A 19,979-nucleotide genomic window follows, 5' to 3' on the forward strand; every position below is an offset into this window, starting at 1 on the left:
CAAATTCTTTGGGGATTCGAACCGGCCAAAAGTAAGTTACAGCGGCGTAGCGTATCTCTGATACGCTGCGCCCATCTATTTGTATGTGAATCTGCCCCTTTGTTCATTAAAATTATCATATTTCAACCATTCATATTATGAGATTACATGGTAAAAACAGAGATTTTCAGAAAATCCTATCTTATCCTATTAAAATCAACTTTCCCGCATGTGGCATATTGATCAAATGGGTTGCCAACTATAGATCATTTATTCCTATCAGAAGAGATTGGTTGGAAAAAAAATTGATTGTTTATCTAATCATGTACGGCCACCATTTGTGGTACTGCTTTAAAGCGAAGCATCTCCACAGGAAAGTGACATTCTGCAGTGTTTTGGGTCAGGGTAAGGTAAGGGAGTAACGTATAGAAACAGGTAAACAGCTTCTCTGTACCTCTTAGCAATCCTAAATCGTTAGTGTGTCATCGTCCTTACTGAAACAACCAATGGCAGGGTAGCACAAAGGGCACCCTATCAGTCCTACCTTTCTGGGATCCTCTTCTATTTATAGGGACTGGCAGTGTTAATATAACTATGTTCACAAAAGAAAGTTGTTTTTACTGTACTGTTGTAGGATAAGACATCCATGCACCCAGCACTATCCAAATTGGCTGGACTACGTTTAGACATAATGGGGTAGATTTCCTGAAGGCAAAAAGGCTGTTCATTTTCTAATAGAATTTTCCCTTAGCTCTGTGAATGCGTTGAAAATCACCCTGCAAAGAATATTTAAAGGGGTTGTAATGGTAAACGCTTTTAAAAAATATATATATATATATATATATATATATATATATATATATATATATATATATATATCTTTAGTGATCCTTTAATTATATGCAAGGAAAAAAATATATATATGTATTTTTGCTTGCACATGATTGGATGATGAAAGTCATCAGAGCTTCACCTCATTCACTAAGCTAAGAGAAAAATCTCTTAAACACAAAAAACTTCCCTTGCAACATGAACAGCCTATTTGCCTTTAGTAAATCAATCCCAATACCTCCCTAAACACACCTGAATAGGTTATGGAATTAAATTAATATTGTAATTGTGATCATTTGTCATTAAATATATTACTAAGGGAATGGAAACACAGGATAATAACAATATAAGAATTCTGCAGTAAGCCTTGGATCTTTTCCATTTTGTAAACAATTGCTAATTTCTTCAGTTTCCTAAGCTTCTAGTTTAGTATTTATGAACAGTGAGCCGGTTCACACTGGGGCGACTTGGGATCTGACTTGAAGTCGCCTCAAGTCGTCCCAAGTCGCGCTGTCGAGAAAAACAATGCAAGTGAATAGGAGCGGTGTTAATACACACGACTCGAGTCGCTCCGACTTCAAAAGAAGTTCCTGTACTACTTCAATCCGACTTGTAGGCGATTTGTACCCATTGATTTCAATGGAAGTCACCTCCAAGTCTGATCCAAGTCTGATCACTGTCTTAACTGAAGCGACTTTCCAGGAAGATAACAAACATTTCTCAGGCAAACCTCTCCCTCCCCTAGAGCTGATTGTTGTTTGATTGGCCACTGGAAAGTCTCCTGTCCTGGAGACGACTTCAAGTCGTGTTGTAAATCGCCCCAGATCGCCCTGTGGTTCATGCTCAAGTCGTGTCGGAGTCGCCTCTGAAAGTCGCGCTGGAAGTCGTGTCGCCCTAGTGTGAACCGACTCTAAGTTTCAAATAGTGGGGATATTTTGAGTTTCCAAAAGGTCTCCACCTCTCAATATTAAAAGTTTTAAGTTTCAATAAATAGCCAAACTAATAGGATGGTTGTCGTTTGCCAGGGCCTCAAACCTTCAGCTGGGCAGAAAAATCCAGTCTAAAAGCGGTATTATTATCGCTACTAAATATGACAGCTTCAATATTTACTCAATGTATTCTGTTGTGCTTGACCCATATTCTGTTTGCAACCCCAATAAAGATTTTTACTGACAATAAAAATATGACAGCTTCCACAGTAACAGTATTACTCCTGCTACTAAATAGGACAGATTCCACAGGGCACCTGGGAAGGCATGGCCGCCAGCTTCCTAAAAAACATGACATTTTGTCCATTGAGCTGTCAGCCAGGGATTCTCTGCTGACAACTGAAATATAAAAAAAAGGATGGGGCAGGGATAGCTAACATAACTGACCAAATATCAACATGGACATATTTGATCAAGTTGAGCATCTGTACGGTGTATATAACCTATCACAGAAAAACTGACAAAGAAAAAAGTTGTTGCCAAATGACAGCATTGGCTACTTTACTTCTGTTTGTTAACAAATAGCCAGGGATTCCCTTCATCTATACCAGCGAGGAAAGGGTATTGGAACCCATGGATAGAGAGTGCTGCACACCCCTGATATGTCTTGAGAAAAGAGAAAATTACCCCTAGGGGCTTTGTGCTGCAGCAAGGAATGGAAACGTACCAAAAGATATATAAAAGTATAAATTTATTTAAATATGTTGTACGGAAAAAGCCCCAAACAGTAGGGACTCAAGATATGAACTTGGTAAAAAAACATAAGTCATACATGGCAAATAAAAACACAGGGTAGAACAAGTACAGACATAGCATAACAGTACTGTAAGTATACAAATACTATGGGCGAAAAACACCCCTACGCGTTTCGACCTTTTATAAGTAGCGGTCTTCTTCAGGGAGTATTAGTTAGACGCTGCCATAGGTTCTGTAAAAAAGAAAATACATACAAAGGGAGATACATATAGATAAGTGGGACATAATAACAGAAGAACACAAAGAGGGCCCGCCACCCACAGCCATATAAGTAGATGGCAGGATGCGGGTAAACCTCCTACAAAAGTGGACTAGTGTAGAAAATCCCACTGCCACTCACCCAAGACGTCCAATGGAAGGCGTAGACCCGGACCAGATGAACCACTGCCGCACCATCAAACTCCCCCGGGGGGTACCAGAGGGGTGGAAAAAGGGGAGAGGAGCTCCCCTGGGTCAGTGTAGAAAAGGACTCCAAATTCAGGTGCACCACCAAGAGAGGTACCGCCCGGGCCTACGAGAGGTCACCAGATAGCGCGCCAAAGCCGCGCCCCGAGGCGGGCCGGAGGGGGGGGGCGGCAGGCAAAAAGGGGGGGAAGGAGGGCAAACCGAGGTGGGGAAGGAGCACAGGGAGGGGGGGGAAACGGGGCCAGGGATGGCGGATAAGGCCAAGCAGGTGGGGACGAGCACACGCGCCTGGCTGAGTCACAGGGGGGCCCGACACCACCGTGTACACCGGGATGGGTAAGTTGGTGTGCGGGGGAGCAACCTTCCCTCCTAAGGTTGCGGTGAAGACCCTGTAATGTAAATACACGTATATGTATAAGACTGGGAAACATGTCTAGAGAATAAAAATGGTAAATATATGAGTACACGCCAGGCTGAACAAGAAGCCTGATGTGTAGGCATGGAAATTGCGTGAGGGAGATGCACAGGGGAGAAAAAGAGATGTGGGAATGAGGGGAAACAACAAAACAACAATAGGACACAGAGTGAAAACAAACCAAAAATAATAAATACATTTTTTCCCCTTTTGGATCCCCTTTCCAAGTGTGTATGTTTATTTACAATATGCTCAGCTCTCCAATTTAGTTATGATTTTATTATCATTTCTTTGTTCTGTTCTTATATACATTATTTTGTTTGTTTCAGACTAATATGTCCATTTGGTATATTAATTTCTTACACGATACAAATGTACTTTGCATCTGTTTCTGATGCGGAGCATTTACCCAAATATGATCGCACAGCAATCTGCATTTAACATATACTTTAATAATATTTTTTCAGATTTTTACCACCCCCCATGGACGTCGATTCCTTGGATTCCGGGCCTGGACCGTCACCACATCCGCATCCTTCCATCATCATCTTTCCCCTGGGGGCTCCATGGGTGCACATGGTTCGGTAGCCAGCAGTAGATTTTTCCTTCCCTGGGCCTCACGGCAGGCGGGGACTCTGCACATATCCGGGCTGGCCCCGGTTCTTGTGCTTTTTCTCTGGTGGCCTTCTTCCCGCTGGCCATTGGGGGGAGTTTCTGCGCCTGCCGGCGGCGTCCCAGGTCCCTAGCGGCCAGCACGCGCCCTTGCCGAGCGCGCGGGGTCGCGATGGCGTCATGGCGCCGACGCCTCGCGTGACCGCGCGCGGCTCACACCACCTGCGTGCCTGCGCATTGCCGTCCTTGGACGAGGAGGATGGAGTTGGTACACCGGGGACTCAACAGTCCCTTCTGGAACGCCGGGGAGGCCACCACTTGCCGCCTCATGGCGGCCTGGGCGCGCTGTATTGCTGCGTGCGCGGTGGGTGGGTGGGGGTGTCGGGGGTTTGGCCGTGTGGGGGGGGTGGGTGTGGCGTTCCCGTGGATGGGGGGGTTTCCCTGTGGGGTGGGGGGGGTGTGTGTGGTGGGGGGGATCTTCGGCGATGTTTACACCTGCCACACCGGTGGGTGTGGTTCCCGGGCAGGGTTGGGTCCATCCGGGCCCGCCCCCTACTGCATCATAGGGTGGGGTTGCTACAGGTGTAGAGGGAGTGCACTCCCTCACCTGTTCAAGATATACCTTATATAAGCAGCCAGCCTCATTGGGACAAATCCAGATCCCACGGCGACTGTGTTTGGTGGTTATGACAGATTTGGGCTGCAGGAAGGTAAGTGGGAGCCTTGGCTCTCTTTTCCATTTCCTGCAAACCTGCCATCCACCCCGGTATCCCCATTATTATCTTACTCTTCTACTTCATTTACTTTTCAACAGACGTCAGCACCTCCTTCAATAGGTGTCTCAACATCCCTCCTTAACAGGAAGGCTACAGCTTCAACCATTTTACCATCTGACCATCTTACTTCTGTGAGCTTTACAGATAGCACAGGTATTTTTTCACCTTTTCATTTGTGTCCATACTAGCCCCTTTCCCTTGCAGTTTCTTTTCCCACCCTCCTCTTATTCACTTGTTTTCATAATTTCATTCACATGCACACACACCCATAGATTACTCATACACTTATAGTCACATGATTACTATCAGCATTTTTATTATCATTTTTATTTTCATTTGTATTCCTTTTTCTTCTCTTTTTCACTGTAACATTCCCCATATTTCCTGTTCCCCTGTCATCCTTTTTCTCTTCTTCCCTTGTTGTTTTCCAATTTTCTTTTGCTTTCCCACCTCACACTGCTGCTCTACCACATCCCTTTCACATACACTTCCACATTTCTCACTAGACCACACACTGCATTCTTCATTGTTATTCATTCAGTCACTTACACACCTTCTTTGTTTTGTTTTATGTACTTTTACCATGCTCATTATTTTTGGTTTGTTTTCACTCTGTGTCCTATTGTTGTTTTGTTGTTTCCCCTCATTCCCACATCTCTTTTTCTCCCCTGTGCATCTCCCTCACGCAATTTCCATGCCTACACATCAGGCTTCTTGTTCAGCCTGGCGTGTACTCATATATTTACCATTTTTATTCTCTAGACATGTTTCCCAGTCTTATACATATACGTGTATTTACATTACAGGGTCTTCACCGCAACCTTAGGAGGGGAGTGCTCCCCCGCACCCCAACTTACCCATCCCGGTGTACACGGTGGTGTCGGGCCCCCCTGTGACTCAGCCAGGCGCGTGTGCTCGTCCCCACCTGCTTGGCCTTATCCGCCATCCCCGGCCCCGTTGCCCCCCCCCCCTCCCTGTGCTCCTTCCCCACCTCGGTTTGCCCTCCTTCCCCCCCTTTTTGCCTGCCGCCCCCCCCTCCGGCCCGCCTCGGCTCTGGTGACCTCTCGTAGGCCCGGGCGGTACCTCTCTTGGTGGTGCACCTGAATTTGGAGTCCTTTTCTACACTGACCCAGGGGAGCTCCTCTCCCCTTTTTCCACCCCTCTGGTACCCCCCGGGGGAGTTTGATGGTGCGGCAGTGGTTCATCTGGTCCGGGTCTACGCCTTCCATTGGACGTCTTGGGTGAGTGGCAGTGGGATTTTCTACACTAGTCCACTTTTGTAGGAGGTTTACCCGCATCCTGCCATCTACTTATATGGCTGTGGGTGGCGGGCCCTCTTTGTGTTCTTCTGTTATTATGTCCCACTTATCTATATGTATCTTCCTTTGTATGTATTTTCTTTTTTACAGAACCTATGGCAGCGTCTAACTAATACTCCCTGAAGAAGACCGCTACTTATAAAAGGTCGAAACGCGTAGGGGTGTTTTTCGCCCATAGTATTTGTATACTTACAGTACTGTTATGCTATGTCTGTACTTGTTCTACCCTGTGTTATTATTTGCCATGTATGACTTATGTTTTTTTACCAAGTTCATATCTTGAGTCCCTACTGTTTGGGGCTTTTTCCGTACAACATATTTAAATAAATTTATACTTTTATATATCTTTTGGTACGTTTCCATTCCTTGCTGCAGCACAAAGCCCCTAGGGGTAATTTTCTCTTTTCTTCATCTATACCAGAACCTTATCATAGATGAGAGTCTGATATACAGTAGTGGGGTTCCCTCTAAAAATACATACCAGACCCTTACCGTCAATGAGGGTCTAGTACTGATGTCAAGGGGGATCCCACCTAAAAGAAATGCATAGGCTTCCTCAAATTCCATACCAAACCCTTTGGGTCTTAATTAAAAGGGGGATCCTCATGTAAAAAGCAAGAAAAAAGAGTGGGGTCCCCCCCCCAAAAAAATGAGGTCCTTATCCAATCATGAAGTTCAACAGACCAGGAAAGATTGGGGTGGAGCTCCCCCCCCCTAAAACCATACCAGGCTTCATACCCTTAATATGTGGGACTCCCTTGGAAAAACACATTGGCCCAGGGAAAACGATGGAGGCGACACCTAGCGGCGAAAAAAAAAATTGCATTTAAGATCCGACAGCGTAAGAGCCTTAGGCCTGTCGGATCTAATGGTTATCTATGCGTAACTGATTCTAAGAATCAGTCGCATAGATACTACGGCCCAGATTAGGACTTACGACGGCGTACATTGTGTTGCGCCGTCGTAAGCCCTTTGAGAATCTGGGCCCTAGTTTCCATGTTGATAAGGACAAGGGCCTGACTGAGACAAAAAATCTGAGAAATAATAAATATTGAACTCCCAGATGACCCGTGGGTATCTGTGCTACATGGATCTCGAATGCCAACTAAATACTACCTGAAGACATTACTCCCACAGCTCCTGAATGCTGCAAAGAGCCAAATGTCCATACATTGTCAGGAACTGGAGAGTCCTACATTGAGGGGGGTGGTGCAACAAAGTAGATGAAATTTACAATTTGGAATACCTGGGGTATAGCAAGGGAGATGAAAGGGAGGATTTTGAAGAAAAGTGGAAGGAATGGACAGGGTATAAGTATACAATGGGATATGCAGAAGTGATGGGAGCATAACTTAATATTTAACGGCATGATGTAGTGTTATTGAAGGGTAATGTAGGGTATTCTATTGCCCATATAATCTATATAATTTGACAGGGCACAGGATATTATAAATAAATCTAAAATAAAGAAGGTAGAAGAGAAAGTAGGAGGAGAGAAGTATATAACTAAGAGAGAATTATGGAAGTCGGTGATATACAAGAAGGTTGAGGTCGGGGAGGGGAGGGAAACGTGGGATATTTTATACTTTATAAGACACATTTATATTAATAATCTTTTTGATATGTTATGTATTAAGTTTTTATGACATGTGTAAATGGAAAACCAATAAAGATTTAAAAAAAAACACAAGGGCCTGACTGAGTTGACTGAAGCTCATCTTTAATGACTGCCAAGAATCTAGTTTATTTAAAAACAGGAGGTCTGTATTGGCAGCCTCCATACCTCTACATACTACAGAGATATTGTAATGATTTTAAATATATATGTTATTTCATTTTTTTTTTTTACATTTTTAAATGGATAATATAGGATCTCGTTCATACAGGCATACATAAGTATACACTCATGCCAGGGCCATGTTTTTCCTCACAGGGAGGTACAGGTGTTCCATGCATCCCTGTGCAGGGAATCCCATTTATGTCAGTGGGTACACAGTGGCTGCATGGACACAGCCGATGCTCCCAATCTAAGGCTGGCCATACATTATACATTATTCCCTGTGCAGGGAATCCCATTTATGTCAGTGGGTACACAGTGGCTGTATGGACACAGCCGATGCTCCCAATCTAAGGCTGGCCATACATTATACAATTGTCCTGTCCAATTTTCCTTTAGATTTATCAAAATCATATAAAATGAGGTCAATCCTAAATACTTAAAATTTGTATGCAATCAGCCACATAGTTGAAGGTAAACACTACAAAGTTGAAGGTAAATATAAAGGAAATTGAATAAGAAAATTGTATAATGTTTGGCCAGCCTAACATCCATGGTGCGGGTGCGTGTCCCCAAATGCCAACAGTGTACGTTTAGAGACAAGCACCGGCATGGACATCCACATGGCTGCCCGTTCGGGAGCAGCAGCTGTGTCTATGCAACCACTTTGTACCAACAGACATAAATGGGACTGTCTGCACCGGGATGCAAGGAAGACCTGTGCATTACTCTGCAGGCAAACCTGCCCCCCCCCCCCCCGCACGGGTGCATTCTTGACCAGAACCAATGTTAATGAGGCCTGTATATAATCTACTCTAAACGTGTTTATTTTACAAACAAACAGGGTTCACTTTTGACACAGGACTTAGAGAACATTGTTATCAGTTTCCAAAGAGTGATCACAGCAGAAATCAGAAATTGTTTACTTTTAGACTTCCTTTCTGTAATTGAAACTTCACAGGGAGCCTGTGAACAGGCAGATTGGAAAGGAGATAGATGTAGGATATGTCACTCTTCTGAGCCATTCAGTTCTATATATTCCATTTACATTGCCTATGGGTCAGGTTGACATCCCACTGCATATAGACCAAACTACCTTTCCCTTGATGATTTACTGCTGTAATTTAATGAAGCATATATTAGAGGTTTGAAACACATGTAGGGTATTATAGGGAAGAGCTCACCAGGCACTGAAATGGTGCACACCACGCTGAGGCAAAATAGCATGCATATATATATATATATACACACACACACTATTACCAAAGGTATTGGGACGCCTGCCTTTACACGCACATGCACTTTAATGGCATCCCAGTCTTAGTCCATAGGGATCAATATTGGGTTGAGTTGGCCCACCCTTTGCAGCTATAACAGCTTCAACTCTTCTGGGAAGACTGTCCACAAGGTTTAGGAGTGTGTCTATGGGAATGTTTGACCATTCTTCCCGAAGAAAATTGGTGTACAGGCCAGTCAAGTTCCTCCACCCCAAACTCGCTCATCCATGTCTTTATGAACCTTGCTTTGTGCACTGGTACAAATCATTTGGTGAAGGCGGGAATTATGGTGTGGAGTTGTTTTTCAGGGGTTGGGCTTGGCCCCTTAGTTCCAGTGAAGGGAATACTTAAGGTGTCAGCATACCAATTTCATGTTCTCAACTTTGTGGGAACAGTTTGAGATGGCTCCTTCCTGTTCCAACATGACTGCATACCAGTGCACAAAGCAAGGTCTATAAAGACGTGGATGAGCGAGTTTGGGGTGGAGGAAATTGACTGACCTAACCTCAACCCGATAGAACATCTTTGGGATGAATTAGAGCAGAGACTGCGAGCCAGGCCTTCTGGTCCAACATCAGTACCATACCTCACAAATGCACTTCTGGAAGAATGGTCAAACATTCCCATAGACACACGCCTAAACCTTGTGGACAGCCTTCCCAGAAAAGTTGAAGCTGTTATAGCTGCAAAGGGTGGGCCAACTCAATATTAAACCCTATGGACTAAGACTGGGATGCCATTAAAGTTCACATGTGTGTAAAGGTGGGTGTCCATATATATATATATGGATATATATATCTATAGATATATATATCTATAGATATATACTGTATATATATAGATAGATAGGTAGATAGATAGATAGATAGATAGATAGATAGATAGATAGATAGATAGATAGATAGATAGATAGATAGATAGATAGATAGATATACACACTGCCTAAAAGCCACACACAGTAAGCTTTTCAAATATGCTTCTGTACAGAGTGCAGCCACTTCTAATATGATTCTCATGTTCAGTTATATGTGATAGACTGTGGTGGAATTGAAAGTAAGGCAGTACATGAACCAGTACACACAATGCATGCATTTTGACAGCCTCAGATCCACTTTCCCTCAGAAAAAGATCCACTTTCCCTCAGAAAACAAGGATAACGATACTGGCAGCTGCAATGATCAGGTAATCAGGTATGAAATTAAAATGACAGCTATGCAATAGATATGTTGTGTTCCTCAAATCAACTTAGTACATATTCCATGTTTGTCTAGATTGCACATCTAAGTGCTGCATCATATAAGGTAATATGGTTTGCAAAAATAATTAACAGATGTACACAATATAAAATAGGATACATTTAGTAAAGGGGAAATAATTGCAATAAACTAGACAGTTTCTGGAGTCTGATACCAGGCACAATAGTGGATCCTGTCTATGTGGCTCATAGCAGCCTGCATTTCACATCCCAGCAGGTATATTCCTAGTGCTAGTAAGCAAGTAAAGAATATGTTATGGAACTCAAAAACAATTTCCATTCAGACACATCTGTTAACCACTACTACTATTTGCATAAGTAGGTTCCCAGTCCAGTATGCAAGTACATTGGATGAAAGTTTGCCCCATACATTGCAGAGAAAGCTCTTGATCTAAGTAAAACACCAACAGAGCACACAGCAAAGAATACATTATTCTGCATTCATTCCTTCCTTCTAATGAATCATGACTGTTACATAAGCGCATACAAGTCTGTGCAATGACCACTTCCAACATCACCTCCAAATACTTATCATCATAAAATATCACCTTAGGAAACAAAGTAATTTCATGAGTAACTAACACAGCTTTGATCCATTACAGAACACCTTACAACAAAAAGTTTGAATTTCAACTCATTGCATTTTTATTATTGGTTGGCCAGGTACTAAACTGTAAACTTTAATGCTGTCCCTACACATAGGGGGTTATCTACTAAAGGCAAATCCACTTTGCACTACAAGTGCTTGGAAGTGCAGTCGCTGTAGTTTGCAAGGATGATAAAAAAACAATTTTAGATTGCACATGGTTGTATGATAAAATCAGCAGAGCTTCCCCTCATTTCAGATCTACCCCTCAGATTTACAGCGACTGCACTTCAATTTCAAGTATACTTTGCACTTGAAGTGCAAAGTGACTTTGGCTTTTGTAAATTACCCCCATAGTGATGTGCAATTGATCTTGGTATAACCAATTGCAAACAAGCAATCCATTGTCAATTAAAATATCTAACAGTATTGTTCCACACTTGTGATTAGCTAAAAATATCAATCCAAAAAAAAGATTTTTAAGTGATAAATGTAACAATTAATGAAAATCTATCGTATAATTTAACTAAATTGCATCTGGTTTTGCAGCACACACACAGAATTATTTGTTTGGGCGATCAAAAGTCATTGAGAAAAGTCAGCTATAGCTGATCAATGAGTCACAATCAATTAAGAGTTTCCAAATTGATCAGAGGGTCTTTGGTTTGTGATTTTTTTTATTTGATTTGATCGGTTTAAAGTGGAGGTTCACCCGAAAAGTAAATTTTTAACATTAGATTGATGCTCATTTTGTCAAGGGGAATCGGGTATTTTTTTTAAAATCGAAGCAGTACTTACCGTTTTAGAGAGCGATCTTCTCCGCCGATTGCGGGTATGGGCTGCGGGACTGGGCGTTCCTATTTGATTGACAGGCTTCCGACGGTCGCATCTATCGCCTCACGATTTTCTGAAAGTAGCCGAACGTCAGGTGCGCAGGCGCCGTATAGAGCCGCACCAACGTTCGGCTTCTTTTGGCTACTCGTGACGCGATGTATGCGACCGTCGGAAGCCTGTCAATCAAATAGGAACGCCCAGTCCAGAAGACCATACCCGGAAGCGGCGGAGAAGATCGCTCTCTAAAACGGTAAGTACGGCTTTGATTTTAAAAAAAATACCCGATTCCCCTTGACAAAATGAGCATCTAAGGTTAAAAAAAAAAATTCGGGTGAACTCCCGCTTTAAGTCCCATACACACTATTAGATTTTCTGCAGATTTTTGTCTTCAGATTTACCAAAACCATCTAATATGAGGTCAAACCTTAAGAGTTTTGATTTGTATGCAATCAGGCATGCCCTTGTTTTTTGTAAATCTGGAGACAAAAATCTAATATAGTGTATTGGGTCTTAGTCACATTCAATGATTGACTGAATGATCATAACAGGTATCATAACAGGTCTTTAATTCTCATGGCAAAAGTTAAGATAAGAAATAACAAAGCGTGGAGTACTCACTTTTCCCTCTATGCCATTTACTAATGAAAACTCTATTAAGTTGCTGTCAGTCATTTTATCTCCCAGGGAAGTGGAAACACAAAAACAGAATCCAAGGAGAAAAATCATGTTTAAATCCTATGGGTGATGTAATTTTCCCAGGGAAGACTGATGTCCTTTCCAGCAGCGCTGGGATTGTAGATGCAGGGTGGGTGAGCTGCCAGTATGCAGCTGGCTCAGATGGCTCTAAGAGCCTGGAGAAAGAGGCAGGCACTCCCAGCCCTCCCACACCTCACCCCAGCCTCTCATCAATGTTCTCTGCACCAAACAAGCACCGTCAAATATTCCCAAACAAAGTGTAGTCACCAGGAAATCAGACTAGAGGAGGATGCATGGGTGTGTGCCGTGTATTTATGTACAGCCTTTTACAGATCTGCTTTAAAACTTTGGCACAAACTATGCAAAAGTCTGCAACCCTGGCTGATCATCCTACATTTCAAATATTTATTACTGTCACTTGCGTTTTACTATTTTTGTGTTTCAATTTGTATTTTGCATTTCTGACAATGGATATTTATTGAAACAGAATTCAGCCCTTTGAGCATGTCATCCTATTTACTAAATACAGATTTTAAGCAGCTGGCTAGCGTTGTACCGCCCAAGAAAGGAGCAATGTGAATGTCAGTGTCAGTGTTACCTCATCTTGAACAGCTAGTTTTGTTCTGCATTACGTATTACAGCTGTGACCCCATAAATCTCTGAAATACATTTTCAATATTATGAAATTCCCACACTGCTCTAGGGAACATGTACTAAGGCTAAAAAAAAACTAAATCAGGCTAGGAGTAGAGTTGAGCGGACACCTGGATGTTCGGGTTCGGGTCCGAACACGAACTTAAAAACCCAAACCCGAACTCCAAACCCCATTGTAGTAAATGGGACACGGACTTTTAGAAAAAAAAATGTGTGGAGGTCCCCGCAAATTCAATAACCAGACCCTTTAGGTCTGGTATGGATATTAAGGGGAACCCTGCCGTCAATTTAAAAAAAAAAATGACGTGCGGTTCCCCCTAAATATCCATAACCAGACCCGTTATCCGAGCACGTTGACCTGGCCGGCCGCAGAAAAGAGGGGGGGACAGAGTGCGGCCCCCCCTCTCCTGAACCGCACCAGGCCACATGCCCTCAACATGGGGAGGATGTCCCCATGTTGATGGGGACAAGGGTCTCATCCCCACAACCCTTGCCCGGTGGTTGTGGGGGTATGGAGGCGGGAGGCTTATCAGAATCTGGAAGACCCCTTTAACAAAGGGGACCCCCAGATCCTGACCCCCCCCCCCTGTGTGAAATGGTAATGGGGTACACTGTACCCCTACCATTTCACGAAGGAAGTGTAAAGTCTTGTAAAAAAAACACACACACCGTAGAATAAAGTCCTTTATTAATAATAAAAAAAAAACTCCAGCGGTGATAATCCACTCGTTCCCGGCTTCCTGCTCCAACGTTGTCCCGATCCTGCGACGGCTGCGGGTGATCTCCAGCGATGAGAAGATCCTGCGAAGGCCGGGTGATCTCTGCTCCAGCGATGAGAAGATCCATCCGGAGCGCAGCATCCCCGACCTCCTCTCAGCGCTGGACACAGCCCAGCGAATGACGTGCTGGAGCTGTGACATTACTTATATAGAGGAGGCAGGGCCACCCGTCATGTGACCCCACACCCTCTGACGTACCCTCTGCTACGTCACTGGGGAAGCCCAGGAAGAGGGAAGCCGGGTGGATCTTCTCATCGCTGGAGCGAAGATCACCCGGCTGTCGCTCGATCTTCTCATTGCTGGCGATCGCCCGCAGCCTTCGCAGGATCGGGACAACGTTGGAGCAGGAAGCCGGGAACGAGTGGATTATCACCTCTGGAGTTTTTTTTTTAATTATTAATAAAGGACTTTATTCTACGGTGTGTGTGTGTGTGTTTTTTTTACAAGACTTTACACTTCCTTCGTGAAATGGTAGGGGTACAGTGTACCCCATTACCATTTCACACAGGGGGGGGGGGTCAGGATCTGGGGGTCCCCTTTGTTAAAGGGGTCTTCCAGATTCTGATAAGCCTCCCGCCCGCATACCCCCACAACCACCGGGCAAGGGTTGTGGGGATGAGACCCTTGTCCCCATCAACATGGGGACATCCTCCCCATGTTGAGGGCATGTGGCCTGGTGCGGTTCAGGAGAGGGGGGGGCGCACTCTGTCCCCCCCTCTTTTCTGCGGCCGGCCAGGTCAACGTGCTCGGATAACAGGTCTGGTTATGGATATTTAGGGGGAACCGCACGTCATTTTTGTTTTAAATTGACGGCGGGATTCCCCTTAATATCCATACCAGACCTGAAGGGTCTGGTTATGGATATTTAGGGGGAACCGCATGTAATTTTTTTTTTTAAATTGACAGCGGGGTTCTCCTTAATATCCATACCAGACCTAAAGGGTCTGGTTATTGAATTTGCCGGGACCTCCGCGCATTTTTTTTCCCGAACTCCGATCCCGGACCCAAACTTTTTCCAATTATTCGGGTTCGGGTCCGGGTTCGGGAAAAACCCAAAGTCCGTACCGAACCCGAACTTTACAGTTCGGGTTCGCTCAACCCTAGCTAGGAGCAGTGATTTTTTTTTATGTGTTAAAGTGTTACTTAACCCAGGACCCTGCATTCACTATATCTGGTCTCCCATAGTACACAGAACACAGGGATGCAATTATTTTCATAAATATAAACTGCTAAATACCCTTTTTCATTAGCAGTATATCGTAACTTCTAGCAGTGTCCAGCCAAGCACTGGTTAAAGCTTGTAGGAGAAGTTTTCTGACTGCCCTATGAGACTGCAAGATCCCTGACTCTCTGCCTGGACAGTGCGGATTGGCCCTGTGCTGATCACATGCACTCTCCCAAGATAAAAAGAAAACCTCTCTAGCAATACACACCAAACTGAGCGTGTGCAGCCTGACTCCATAGGCTCTTTGTTATCATTAAATTATCAGTGGACAGTGGAAGGAGGGGAGGATCAGAGAAGCCAGGATTAAACAGCCTTTTTACACAATGCAGAGGATTAACCCCTTAGGTTCCACAGTGAGCATAACAAGCATGCTGTACTGCATATACAGACTGATTTTACTGTTGTGGGTTTAGTAACACTTTAAATATGCTCAATTTCTTTAAATAACATGCCTGGGGTGCCCTAATTCCATCTGTGAATGGGGTTTATCTCTGTGATGTACAAAAACTGCTGCAATATTTAAAAATAAAAAAAGTGTTTCAAATTGCTGGGAAATTATACTTCTTTGCTGGCTGCTATGTATTTTGGGGGCCTTTGGAGAGGTCTTTGTGGTACTTAAATGAGTTACAGGTCTCAGAAGATTGCCGACCATTCACAGCACATGGCTCGCTCATGTGCAGTGCGCGCCTGGCTGCAAGGCCACAGCTGGGCGCCCACAGTTAGGCTGCATTCACACCTGAGCGTTTTGTAGCCTAAAGCCTGAAGCTATAAAACGCTAAACGAGGGGAAAAAATACATTATTCCCTATGGAGATGGTTCACATCTCCACTCCAAAACACAGAACGCCTGAAGCTCGAATCGGGCGGATTTGGGCGTTTTTGAACGTTTGTATTCCCATAGAAACTAATAGAAAATACTCGATTCAAGCGTCTAGCGCAACAACAAGCATTTCTACGGGCGTTTTGTCGCTTTAATCTGTTCTGTGAAATAGAACATTCACCCAGGAAGAAGATCAAAAAAATCTACAAACATAGCAGCAAGTGATGAAAGAGATGATCATTTTTCCTATTGGCTAATAGGAAGTTCAAAAACGTCAGACATCGCTGTATGCAAACGCGCGAATACGTGTGAATATGCACGACAAAACGTGCGACAAAACGCCGGAAAAAAATACCGAAAACGCTACGCTCTGGTGTGAATGCGGCCTTAGAGTGTCGGCGCCTCGGAGAGGAGGGGGAGAGGAGCGGGGCTTTGTGAGCCTGCATGGTGAGACAGGTGAGTGTCTGATTATTAAAAGTCAGCAGCTACACTTTTTGTAGCTGCTGACTTTTAAATCAATGGAACTCCGCTTTAAGTGTGTAAAGTTTGACAAATAAAATAATAGGTGCAACCAAGTCAAGTTTGATCATATATTTCTGGCTAGGGGGTATAGAAAATAAAAATTGAAAAATTAATACTAGGGGGGAAAAAAATACCATTTGCCTAACACTGAAACCAGAAAGTAAAAATGTACTGCCCTTTTACCATACCTTAAGAGTTTTGTTAACCTCTTTGATGTCTTCCATCTTTAATTTTGACCTATGGAAAACACAAAACTCATAAGTTCTTTAATGCTTTTGGCTATACATACACTTTAATTGAATACTGCCCATTAGGGCTTGTTCACACCAGATTCTATGGGACTATACTGGACAACCTTGCCCAGCGCAATTCCAAGTGTGGCCCCAGTAGTGTGCACTGAAAAAAATAAATGTACTGCATGCAGCTTGGCATGGGGAACACACACCGTACAAACTGAGGAGCTTGCGGTACTTTGGCAATGTTAGTACAGCGATCTCCCCGCTAAGCTATTGTGTTCTGATGGGGGACTCCCCAGTCAGCACTGGTGGCCATTGGCGCTGATCAGATGCGGGTTGGCTGCAGTTTCTCCACCATGCCTGTTTGACATAAGCCAAACAGGCTGCGGTACATACTGGCCGAGTGTTGCCCAGTTTCTGTTGAACCGCCTGATATTCTGCCCGTGTGTACCAGGCTTTAGTATTAAGTCACTTTGGAAGTAGATGTGGACTGTTCAGCCGTGAGGATACAGTGAATGTCCTGAGACCAATTAAACTGGTTTCTTTTTATCCCAATGCATTCTATGCATTACGATAAAAACCTTCTGTATGCAGCAGCCCCCCCATACTTATCTGTGCCCATCTGGATCAAACGATGTTGCAGGAGTCTTGGCTGCCTGGGACTCTCCCTCCTCATTAGCTGAGATAGCAGCGCAGTACCATTGGCTCCGCTGCTGTCAGTGAGCCAATAATACACTCCAGCTTCTCCTATTTAAAGGTTGCTCAGTCTGCAGTCACACTCCATACATACTGCAGAAATACAGTTTCTCATTGCTTCCCACTGTGTAGTTCAAGATTTTTTTGTGCACTGGTATGGAACACCCCCCAGTATCCATACCATCTGTAAGATAGCCCTGCAGTCCACAGCGCTCTCTAGCCTGTTTTACTCCACCAGAGTAAGAGCACTAACCCAACAGTGACCAGTCTGCAATGTATGTGCAATAATCAATGGTCATTCTGCACTGTATGTGCAATGAAAATATGTGGGGGATGGGTGCGCTATCAATACATATTTGGATCTATAAAATAAACAAACAAATATATATATCACTGAAACACCTTTCAATACTAGATGATCTAGTAAAAAAAAGTCCGTAAATAGGTGGTGGTAATGGTTGCTCTGAGTGATGGACCAAACAAATAGTGCAAACTGAACTCCTATGAATAAGTCCAATTAGTGCTTAAACCAAATAATGAAAATAAGGAAGAGTCCTCATGAGAAGTCCTCAAATGTGCAGAAAGTGTATATGTTTCCAAACAGATGTGATGATGCTCCACCTTCACCAGTTAAACAATCACCCGATGTGAGTAAATGAGATGGCTCCTTACCAGATAAATGTGCCCCTTAGTTTGATATCAAAGAAGGGGACATTTAAAGCTTTTGACAGGATCACCTGTATGGTTAAATACGTCCTGGCAGTGATGATTGTTGCAATCATGGATAACCCGAGAAATGCATGAAAAATAGAACGGTGCCAAACATAATGTATTACGTTTATTATGAGTTAAAAAATGTAGACAGAGGGAGCCAAGTGGCCGCCTACCATATGTGGTGCCTTGAACCCGGCACTGAGGCTTGGTCGCATTGGAACTGGGTATCGAAACCTGGGCGCTGTGTACCGCTCTGATATTTAGAGCGTGCGTTCCACCTCGACGGTGATGAGAGCCAGCGTTGCAGGAAGTGACGAAAGTTGCGTGCGTGGTTGGGTACCGCCCTGACGTACGTTTCGTTATGAACGTCCTCAGGAGGCCTCCTGAGGACGTTCTTAAAAGCATGTGTATCAAATGCTAAGTGATGAATATTTATATACTTATTGTTTGTACCTTAAAGTGATTCTAAAGTCTAGCTGCTTTATACCTAATGCACAGCCCACCATTAGTTTAAATGGGTTGAGCGCCAACTGCTGATTGCAAAACCTGGCCATTCCAGCAGCAAGAATCTAGATTCTTGTTGCAGGAATCCAGTGGCCACAACAACAAATGGGCCTTACTACCATTTTTAAACATTTATCTGTCCTCCTATCACAATCCAGAACTGTCCCCATCTGCAGCATCACTCCTCCATTTCCTGATCTCACAGAAGACACAAGCAGTCATACACAGTCAGTCAAATCCTGTGAGGAGGGTGCGGGAGGAGCGGCTGACCTGTGCTGTGTGTATCTATGGATGAACACAGCCAAGCGTGGGAGAGTGCCAGCACGGGTGCTCCCATAGCACTCGTCTTGCTATGGGGGCACCTGCAGGAAGGGAGGACAGTGCCAGCGGGGGGGGGGTTCACCAAAGAGGAGGTAAAAGGTTGCACAGAGCAGGTACAGTAAGTACAATCTTTAAGAAACTTTTTACCTTCTCAGTGACCTGTCCCCCCAGCATATAGACATTAACTCCTTAGCGCTGTGCCCCAGCTCATGTGCGTTAACCCCTCAGTGAACAATACTCTGCGCCAGAGGCGTCGCTAGGGGGTGGCTACTGGGGCTATAGCCCCAAATCTAGGGCCTACAGCCCTGAGTCTCTAGGGCAGGGGTCAGCAAGACCCTGCAGAGCGATCTTGGAAAACCACCTCCCACACACAAAAGCCAGTCTAATATTCAGCGGCTGTATATGAGAAGCTGTGCGGCTGGTTCCCGCCCACCTCCTTCACGCTGACATTGGCACTATTGATCTGTACAGTGAGGGAGTCGGATGCCCTGGGGTCAGACAGCGCAGTAGTAAGTGGCAGTGGCAGTCTTTTATCATCTGGGTCATGGCCTGGCTTCTGTATCAGCATACAGAAGCCTGGCCATGACCCAGGGGGTAGCCACCCCCTAGCGATGCCACTGAGTGTGCATCTGTTGTCTCTGAGCACTTCTATAACTAAGCAGCCACGCGACTAGCTGAAGGGGAGACCATGTTGACTGTGTATGGGATTTTTTTTACAGGTTGGTTGTATAAGTAGTGGTGTCATATCACTAGGGGGGCGGAGGGCTGCTATGCTTAAAAATCTCAGGAGTCTGGTATTTTCCTGCCCCTGACTGATGCAGCTCAAAGTGCACGCAGAGAGGGGTCCACTCCTCCCACTGCTTCTGATATACAGCCGCTGAATATTAGACTGGACATAGGCTACATGGCTATGACCATAGTTTTAAGTGATTTCATTATTAACAGTAGAAAGATCAGTAAGCCATATTTTTGAGTCAAAATATGAACGTCTTTTTCTCACCG

At 44.2% G+C, this 19,979-nt stretch overlaps 1 protein-coding gene and 1 long non-coding RNA gene across 2 annotated transcripts in view; one reads left to right on the forward strand and one right to left on the reverse strand.

Annotated features, from left to right (window-relative positions):
• Positions 1–12,738, reverse strand: part of ITIH5 (inter-alpha-trypsin inhibitor heavy chain 5) — a 101,990-nt gene extending 89,252 nt beyond the window's left edge. The window contains exon 1 of the mRNA XM_040343346.1: positions 12,430–12,738. Coding sequence (XP_040199280.1) covers positions 12,430–12,537 — 108 coding nt within the window. The 5' untranslated portion in view covers positions 12,538–12,738. The remainder of the gene's footprint in view (positions 1–12,429) is intronic.
• On the forward strand, positions 5,825–6,428 carry LOC120931683. The gene is made up of 2 exons (XR_005747889.1): positions 5,825–6,004; positions 6,173–6,428. It is a non-coding gene; the product is annotated as an uncharacterized LOC120931683 (long non-coding RNA).
• Positions 12,739–19,979: the final 7,241 nt, after the last annotated feature.

This window comes from Rana temporaria, chromosome 3 (assembly GCF_905171775.1).
Source record: "Rana temporaria chromosome 3, aRanTem1.1, whole genome shotgun sequence".
Classification (NCBI taxonomy): Eukaryota; Metazoa; Chordata; class Amphibia; order Anura; family Ranidae; genus Rana; species Rana temporaria.